The sequence below is a fragment of the Labeo rohita genome, chromosome 25, assembly GCF_022985175.1.
Source record: "Labeo rohita strain BAU-BD-2019 chromosome 25, IGBB_LRoh.1.0, whole genome shotgun sequence".
NCBI lineage: Eukaryota > Metazoa > Chordata > Actinopteri > Cypriniformes > Cyprinidae > Labeo > Labeo rohita.
The window spans coordinates 25,544,268-25,553,982 of NC_066893.1; the positions used below are offsets into that span (position 1 = coordinate 25,544,268).

Consider the following 9,715-nt stretch of genomic DNA (forward strand, 5'->3'; position numbering starts at 1 on the left):
GGTGAGTACATTTTTAGCACATATTTATTTTTGGTGGATCTATTCCTTTAATACACATTTTACTTTACATTCATTCAAAATACTCATAAAATTAGCCCAAGGCATTTCAAAGAAATGACAAACTGTTACTATGATTGTGCATCGCTTTGTACTTTTTGGTCATCGACTATTCTACAACAAAAAGGATAACAAAAGAAATCACTACATCCTCCCACACTAACAAAGCACTCAACAGCACCTGAAAACATTTAACATTTAGCTTAGGAGTTCAAAGTTAAAACAGTCTGAAACCTGACAAGGTATTCACCATTATGGCTCATATTTCAGAAATCATGGCTCATATTTCAGAAAATGCATAAAATGTATAGTACGCTATAAACAGTTAAACTAGTAGTTTTAGGATTGGTTTAGATGTGTGCGTTTGCTGTGATGTTCACCATGAGACTGTAGATCTGACTTTCGGTATATAAGCTAACCTCAGGTGCTCAGCTTTTTACCCTGGAAAAAATTAAATAAAATTTTGGTGAATAATTCTATAACCACTTTAAAAGCCACAGTTTAAGATTTCCTCTAAGCTACACAGCAAAAACATTTTCTCAGTCAGTATTTAAATTGCTATTTTGAATATGAGTCATGTCTACCCAAGTAGCCTTATTAGTGTGGTTTACCTGTCTGGCACGGTCCACGCACTGAATGTACAGTGATGCGATGTTGGAACAGCTCATAGTTTGACCTTTATTCTCAGCGTAACACTTCAATATCTGACTCTGTAGATCTGAACACACTGGTTTGATTTGGTATCGCCTAAAGAGAGTGAGGAATGCGATGTCATTTGATATTCAAAACTGATTTATTGATATTAAACACTCACCTGAAGCGGTTGTGCGTGTCCTCAAAGCCCTTCTTGTAATTTTCAGACGTAACTTTTGTGAACTGAACCATCTGCATGACCACAAGAGAGGCAGTCAACACCTGTAGCTGAATTAGCTAAAATAAGTAGTGAAATTTATTTTATGGTTTTAGTTTTAGTTAACTATAATAATCCTGTACTGCATATGAAGTGGTGATATCGCTCTGAAAAAGTACAGAGAGCATTAGAAAGGGTAGATTTATCATTTTGCCTTTTTCTGCATCTTGGCGATCTGCTCCCGAAATACATTGTCCTGATTTTTCAGATCTTTCTGCATCTCCTCCAGCTTCTGAGCCTGATGGGAAGATAAAACATATAAAGGATCAGAATTAAATCTAATTAAACAGAACTAATTTAAACATTTATTTATGCAAAATGAATACTGAGCGTCTTACCTTCTTCTCCATCCACTGAAGGACATGAGCAGATCAAGAAAAAGGGAGAAAAGGAAAGGAAATAAGCGGCAGTGGAGTTAGGCAGTAAAGCACTGCCATTTAAATTCATGCATTTTTAACATCTAGACATTTGCAATATGCAACAACACATGCAGATACATTTAAAGGTGGATGCAGAGAAAACATTACGTAACATGCTGTTGGTGTTATCTTAGTATTATTCAGATAATACAAAAGGTGGGTTCAACCGTATTGTAATTGTTAGCATGGACAAGGATCATCACTCTCCATGTAAAACTGATCGGGCAGACCAAACCGAAAGTCGTAGAGACGTGAAACTTGGAGGGATGGTAGTACTCACACAGTCTACAATGTGACCAAGGCTCGCCCCAATTAGCCTAACGGGGCCGCTACAGTGATCAAAAGTATGAAATCGCTCATAACTCCTAAACCGTTTGCCGCAGGCTCAATTGTCTTATGCCATTGGAATCCTTGGTATTTTGCATTATTTGAAAATCCTACTTTTGCGAACTAGTCCTAGGTTTTTCGCCCAATCAGAGCTAAACCAGTGCAGGAAGAATGGCAAAATCTTTGTAAGGGGCAGGGCCGCCTTTACTAAAACGGCTATAACTTTTGAGGAGAATGAGAGATCTTCGCCAAACTCACAACACGTATGTAAGACCTGAATCTGAGGTTGCATGAAAAAAATCGTGGAGCTTAAGTTCAAGTTCAAGTATAGTTGAAGTCCATTAACATATTTACTGACATATCGTTTGAGACTTGCTGAAATTGTAATTGAACATTTTTTGGAGTACTACTTGTGCACAATGCACATTTCCTTATATTAAGCCTAAAATATATTTTAATGTCACTATTGATGAGGATTATATGATCCCTAAATAATATATGTCTTTAAATGCAAAATATTTATAGTGTACCTTGAGTATACTTGCAGCAGTTCCACTTTAGCACACTCAAAATCAAATATTCTTAAGCATATCTTCAGTTAGACTTCAGCACTGCTTCAGCACAATTAAAGTGCATTAAGTACAAAATTAGTTGTTCCAATTTAGCAGACTTTAAACATACCAGTTTAGTATATTAAAAGTACAACTGCAGGGTATTTTTAAGTCCATAATATGTAAATGTATTTGTAGTAAACTTGAAATAAATGTATTTTAAATACATTTTAGTACATTTATTTTTCACTAGGGTACACTACAGTTTGTCCTATCAAAATAAAAAACGCTTTGTACGGTCTTGGTCCAGAGTGCCACAAGTGGCTATAAGAACATTTGCGTATCTCAAAAAACATGTCCGCCATATGCTGATAAAATTTGAGCACCTGTTAGAGGAGCTTAACGGAGGTTGATCAGAATGAAACTTGGTGGGCCTGTTTGACTCAAGACCCTAAAGGTCTGTGAGAAATTGGCCACTGGAGAGCACGATATCACATTTTTCAAGGCCGAAATTATCTTATATTGCACGTTTTTTCACACATGCTCACGATATTTGAATCATACGCTAGACCTCCTGAACAGCTTTGCCTCTAGAAACACAATGTCAATCAAACAGTTTGTTAAAGATATAAAAAACCTACTTTTGCAATCTAGTTCTAGGTTTTTCGCTCAGTCTGAAAAAAAAAAACACTGCAGTGCAATTCTCTGGATGCTCTAGGTCAATAATTATCAAAAAAATGTTGAAATTTACTATTTGAGAAGCTATAACGGGGTTGTTTAGAAAAAGGGCCTGTCCAAATATTACCAAAAAGCCTATAAAGCCTAAACAAAAACTCACAATTTCAGGAAACCTGCTAAGCACATGTGACAGGTCATTCTAAACAAGCATGCAAAGTTAAGTCATAAATAACAGTCATAAAAGTTAAAAAGAAACATCATATTTCTATGATAAATTTTGGAACATTTGCAGGATTTGCAGTAATTTGCAGGATTTGCAAGAATGCGTTTTTAATCATTGGTTTAGGTGGTTACAGGCTTGCTTAATAATAGAATGTTCTTTTTCATATGCTTAAATGTCCTAAAACGTTTGAACCCCTGTAATCGCTGCTTGCAGCTATATTTAATATTTAGAATTTTATTTTATATTACAATTTACATGTTACACTCAATTTTGTTGTGTGTTTTTGACATTTTTAATATTTTGACATTTTTAAATGTTTTATTCATTTGTAGTATTTTCATAGCATAGCGACAGCATATTTTTGTTATGAGGGCTTTGCAAAAAAATTGCACAGAGACTGAAGAAGCTTATCAAATTGTCAGACATGCACACTTAGATGCACATACACAAGCAACACTGACTTACATAATATTGAGCTATGAGACGCTCATCCTGAACGTTCAGCTGCTCCCTTCTAATGGCATCTGCTAATGCCTTCTCTTCCAGAAGCTTCTGGACCTCATCCTGAATCTGAAGTCGGGCTGCAGATTGAGCCTGGACCTTCGCCTTAGCTTTTTCTTCCTCCAGCCTGTTAAAAACACACAGTGAATGCTGTTTAGATCCCAAAACTCACTGCATTCTTGTGTATGTTGTTAAAAGATCTTCATCAGATGTGTTTTTACTGTTGTTGAATGTTACGCTCTGCCGTCTTCATCTCCTCATTCAGTAGATTCTTCTGGAGATCTTCTCTGATCTGATTTTTGAGCTTTTCCTCATTCACTAAAAAGAAGAAATGTCATATTTGAGCATAAATGAAGATCTTTCATTCATTTGTGAAACACAGTCAAGTTTCTGATATGTTGAATTTGATTTATTTTTAAATCCATATTATATATCTTGTTGCGGACAATTAATCTGTGCATTTTAAAAATAAAATATTTGTTTTGACAATACAGATTGTTTCAAAATCCCACTGTTAACTTAATATCCTCATGACTTTAAGTTGCATTTAGTAGATTAGAGCTGGGCGATAATATAGTTTATGTTTTGCGACAAATAAACAAATCAGGCAGTGGAGATTTGCTATTTAGTACATACCGATTTACATGAATGCACTGTATGTATGCAGGTAGAGCTACCTAATATCCAACTTTATATACAGAGTTGTGCAATAATACAGCTTACAGAAATCTTCACAGAAACGACCTGTTGCTACTTCTGTTTTATTGCAAATTCAAGAGTTCATCAAGCAATTATATAAAACCCTGAGACACAAGTGGAGACTTTTCTGATCAGTCAGTCAACAATTTACCACAGAGACACTGGTTAGACTAACAAACCAGATTATGAACTTACCAACACATGTTTGTGGTGGAAAGGCTTTAAGTTGGTCAATTAATGAAGCTTCAACAGGTTCCTCAACCTGTGAAAGATGAGGAACCTTAGGTTCTCCAGTGGAAATTGGACCCATTTGTGTCTTGGAAGGCATTTCTTCAGGCAAAACCACAGATGAAGCAGACCCAGATTGTGAAACCGCAGACTCCTCCAAGACAGATTGAATGGGAGCAGGTATGGAGATTGGGGAAGGTGAAGTCTCGGGATCGACAGGTAAGTCCACAGGCTTACCAGATGCTGGTTGAGCAGCTAAAGTAGGAGAAGATGGAGTCTCTACAGGTTCAATCAGTTCAGCATATGGAACGAGATGTTCAGTAGATACAATTACAGACTCAACAGATTCAGTAAGTTGGTTTATGGTTGGCGAAGGAGTTAGTGGCTGGCAGCACAACAGGTTGAGAGTCAGGTACAACAGGTATAACTACATGCTCATCACCTGGAGAAACTGGAAGAGCCTCAGGTGACTCTACAGGTGAAGGTGGTGCAGATGTTTTCTCAGTCACAGGTACTAAAGGCACAAAAGGTGTCACTGGCTCTGAAACAGGAGGAGGAACCAAAGTACTGGCATACGAGGGAGGATAAGAGATTATGGGTTTATGATATTCACCTGGAACCAACTGCTCAACCGGAGGAGCTACAGGAGGTGTTGTCATTGACTGGGTACATGGTTTGGTTGTAGCTTGAGGGCAAACCACGGGTGGAGACTCCTTCATGCGATCAATCACTCGTTCTGAAAGCTATTAAACATCAGATCAGAAATAGCATTGATATATACTTGCAGTCAAAATTTTTTGAACAGTAAGATTTTTAATTTTTTTTTTTTTTTTTAAGAATTCTCTTCTGCTCGCCCAACCTGCATTTGTTTGATCCAAAGTACAGCAAAAATAGGAATTTTTTTACTATTTAAAATGGTTGTTTTCTATTTGAATATATTTTAAAATGTAATTTATTCCTGTGGTTCCAATGCTGAATTTTTAGCATCATTTCTCTAGTCACATGATCCTTCAGAATCAGGATTCTGATTTGCTGTTCAAATCACATTTATTATTATTATAATGTTGAAAACAGCTGAGTAGAATTTTTTCAGGTTTCTTTGATGAATAGAAAGTTTAGAAGAACAGCATTTATCTGAAATAGAAATTTGTAACTTTATAAATGTCTTTTTCATCACTTTTGATCAATTTAAAGCATCCTTGCTAAATAGAAGTATTAATTTCTGTAATTTCTTTCCCAAAAGCTTTCCCTGCTTTTGGGAAACTGAACTGATCATTGAATCTTTCTATTAAAAATGTACTCAACTGTTTTAAATATTGCTAACAAAAAAAAATAATAATAATAATAATAATAATAATAATAATAAATGTTTCTTGAACAGCAAATCAGCATATTAGAATGATTTCTGAAGGATCATGTAACACTGTAATGATGCTGAAAATTCAGCTTTGATCACAGGAATAAATTACATTTTAAAATATATTCAAATAGAAAGCAGTTATTTTAAACAGTAAAAATATTTCACAATATTACTGCTTTTGCTGTGTTTTGGATCAAATAAATGCAGGCTTGGTGAGCAGAAGAAACTTCTTTGAAAACATTAAAAATCTTACTGTTCAAAAACCTTTGACTGGTAGTGTACATTTTCCCTTGCTCTTTAAAATATGTGAACTGCTAATGTGTGTTTTATGATGAAAACTCAAAACATTTTTGCATCACCTACATGTTTGTGTTTGACGGTCCAATCAGGATCTCAAATAACTTTTTTTATCCAGATTATTGTTGTTACCCAAAATGAATTAAATTATGCAATTTAATCAAATTAATTAATTTACCTTTTTTTTTTTTGAATTTACAACTGACCTGGGATGTGTATATTTCCATTAGATGATATTGTTTTCCTTTTATGTTTTATGCAAACATAATTTCAAGCAATTACAAACAACCTAGCAATTGGTTGAAACTGCATTAATTAGAAAGAAACTACTCCAGCAGTACTGTGGCACAGCAGATGGAAATACCAAAGGTATCACCATGGGAAAACCATGGTATTACTATTGCAAAAGTACAACAAAATCTGGTAGAACAATGTTTTATTGATAAGAAAAACACTGGGGCTGTACCATGGTAAATTTTAGTACTATGAGGTTGTTGTTGGGCTCTATAGTCACTAGTATTGTATAGCTATATGTGTAGGTTTACCAGTCATATCTAGATGTAGTATGTATGTTTAGTATGCAGTAGGTCAACATGCATGACCTGTGGGCTATATATAAAATAAGCTATAGTATGCCCTGCAGGACACTTTGTTCTACACTTCTGAAAACTCCACAAACAATGCATTTCTTGCAATTTACACGATGTTATGATGTAATTTCAAATACCGACTCACTGAAGCTCTTGGAGTGCAAACGTTTTAACAAACTTACTTTGTTAAGCGCACACCCGCACGTTTTGTATGAACGATATGGATAATACAGTTAAAACTGCTTGAAGATAACAGAAAATACTTTTCCATATGTTTATTGTTATGTAGTAGTACACTTACCCGAATGCCCTTCACGAATGTAACCCGCTCCTCGAAAGAAACGTGGCGTGAGCTGCTGTTGCCTCCCATCACTGCTATATATTTCCTGAGTTTAACGCAATAATTATTATCAGTGAAATATGTAATTGGATTTATCTAAAGGACGGGGATGTTCAATATATAGGCTTCGACATCTAAAGCCCAAAAGCGTGTTCAGCTCAGCCCTGCTCACTCTCACACCCAAAGGAATTTCACTCTACAGCCCCGCGTTCATTTAAACCTCATGAGAAACAGCAGTTCTTTTTTGTCCGCTAATAAATGTTTATAATCGGCAAGAAACGTTATTATTAGCTTTCACTGTTTATTTACGTTTATAAGAACTTAAAACGAACATTATTAGCGTTTTCGTTATATTAAATAGTTGGGGGGTGTGGCTAATATTATATATTAATAATACATGATTATCATAAATTATTCATTAAAATGTAAAAAACAAATTTCTGCACTAAAATAAATGTAAAACGTACTCTTTTTGAACAGTCTCATTAAGTTATTATTAACTTCACAGTATTAACAATAGCTATATGATTTTCAGCTAATGAATGGTCACAATTAGCAAGAAATGTCATTTGTTACTATATCTAGGAGCTTACCTGCTTTATTTACGTTTATAAGAACTTGAATTGAACATTATAAGCTTTTTGGTTATATTAAATATTTGTGGGTGTGGCTAATATGATACATTAATAATACATTATCATCATAAACTATTAATCAAAATGTTAAAAAAATAATTTCTGCACTAAAAAAAAATGTAAAACATACTCTTTTTGAACAGTCTTATTAAATTATTATTAGCTATATTATTGTATTATGGTGGAAAATATGATTTTAAGCTATTGATGGACACAATTAGCAAGAAATGTCATTTGTTAATATATCTAGGAGAATAAATGCTTCATTTATGTTTATAGAAACTTAAAATGAACATTATAAACTTTTTCATTATATTAAATAGCTTTGGGTGTGGCTAATATTATATATTAATAATACATGATTAGCATAAATTATTCATCAAAATGTTAATAAAAAAAAATGTCTGCACCAAAAAAAAAAAATTAAAAAGAACTCTTTTTGAACGGTCTCATTAAATTATTATTAACTTCACAGTATTAACAATATATGTTTTTCAGCTAATGAATGGTCACAATTAGCAAGAAATGTTATTTGTTAGTATATCTAAGAGCATACATGCATTATTTATATTTATAAAAACTTGAAATGAACATCATGAGCTTTTTCGTTATATTAAATATTTGGGGGTGTGGCTTACATGATATATTAATAACACAAAACTATTATAAATCATAAATCAAAATGTTAAAAAACAAATTTCTGCAAAAAAAGTAAAACACTTTTTGAACAGTCTCATTAAATTATTATCAACTTCACAGTATTAAAAATAACTAGCCTATAGCTACATTATTTTGGTGTAAAATATGGTTTTCAGCTAATGAATGGTCACAATTAGCAAGAAATGTCATTTGTTACTATATCTAGGAGCTTATCTGCTTTATTTACATTTATAAGAACTTGAAATTAACATTATAAGCTTTTTGGTTATATTAAATATTTATGGGTGTGGCTAATATGATACATTAATAATACATTATCATCATAAACTATTAATCAAAATATTAAAAAAATTTCTGCACTAAAAAAAATGTAAAACATACTCTTTTTGAACAGTCTTATTAAATTATTATTAGCTATATTATTGTATTATGGTGGAAAATATGATTTTAAGCTATTGATGGACACAATTAGCAAGAAATGTCATTTGTTAATATATCTAGGAGAATAAATGCTTCATTTATGTTTATAGAAACTTAAAATGAACATTATAAGCTTTTTCATTATATTAAATATTTGGGTGTGGCTTGTATGATATATTATTAATACATTATTAGCATAAATTATTAATCAACATGTAAAAACAAATCTGCAATCAAAATGTAAACCATACTATTTTTTCTCATTTTGTCTCATTAAATCAAAATTAACTTAGCTAATGAATGGTCACAATTAGCAATAAATTGGTTATATTAAATATTTGTGGGTGTGGCTAATATGATACATTAATAATAGATTATTATCATAAACTATTAATCAAAATGTAAAAAAAAAAAACTAATTTCTGCACTACAAAATAAAAAACACTTTTTGAACAGTCTCATTAAATTATTATTAACTTCACAGTATTAACTAACCTTGCTACATTATTGTATTTTGGTGGAAAATATGATTTTAAGCTAATGAATGGTCATAATTAGCAAGAAATGTCATTTGTTAATATATCTAAGAGAATAAATGCAAAAATGAACATTATGATCTTTTTCGTTATATCAAATATTTGGGGGTGTGGCTTGTATGATATATTATTAATACATGATTAGCATAAATTATTAATCAAAATGTAAAAACAAATCTGCAATAAAAATGTAAACCATACTATTTTTTGAACAGTCTCATTAAATTCTGATTCTGATATTGTTTTCTCAGAATAATGAATTTGAATCCAACAATTCTCACATT

General features: G+C 32.6%; 1 protein-coding gene across 3 annotated transcripts; it reads right to left on the reverse strand.

Moving 5' to 3' along the window:
* Nucleotides 1-11: 11 nt before the first annotated feature.
* chchd3b (coiled-coil-helix-coiled-coil-helix domain containing 3b) lies at nucleotides 12-7,958 on the reverse strand. 3 transcript variants are annotated; one of them, XM_051099165.1, is made up of 11 exons: nucleotides 7,142-7,958; nucleotides 5,207-5,336; nucleotides 5,036-5,107; nucleotides 4,561-4,848; nucleotides 3,888-3,984; nucleotides 3,631-3,793; nucleotides 1,306-1,320; nucleotides 1,122-1,205; nucleotides 872-942; nucleotides 669-804; nucleotides 12-498 (listed from the first exon to the last, which is right to left on the reverse strand). In XM_051099165.1, the coding sequence occupies exons 1-11, from the start codon at nucleotides 7,208-7,210 to the stop codon at nucleotides 478-480; spliced, it is 1,146 nt and encodes a 381-aa protein (XP_050955122.1). In that variant the 5' UTR covers nucleotides 7,211-7,958; the 3' UTR covers nucleotides 12-477. The 3 variants fall into 3 exon arrangements, with proteins under 3 accessions (XP_050955122.1, XP_050955121.1, XP_050955120.1); XM_051099164.1 differs by having other exon boundaries at nucleotides 12-171; nucleotides 438-498; nucleotides 5,036-5,336; XM_051099163.1 differs by having other exon boundaries at nucleotides 5,036-5,336.
* Between the last annotated feature and the right edge of the window lie 1,757 nt (nucleotides 7,959-9,715).

Bases quoted from the DNA above. Each gene is read 5' to 3' on its own strand.
- chchd3b (XM_051099164.1), bottom strand. From the start codon at position 7,210: ATGGGAGGCAACAGCAGCTCACGCCACGTTTCTTTCGAGGAGCGGGTT. The intron at 3,985-4,560 runs GTAAGTTCATAA...TCTTCTTTTTAG, and splicing joins TCCACCACAAACATGTGTTG to TGAATGAGGAAAAGCTCAAA. The intron at 943-1,121 runs GCAAAATGATAA...GTGGTCATGCAG, and splicing joins TCGCCAAGATGCAGAAAAAG to ATGGTTCAGTTCACAAAAGT.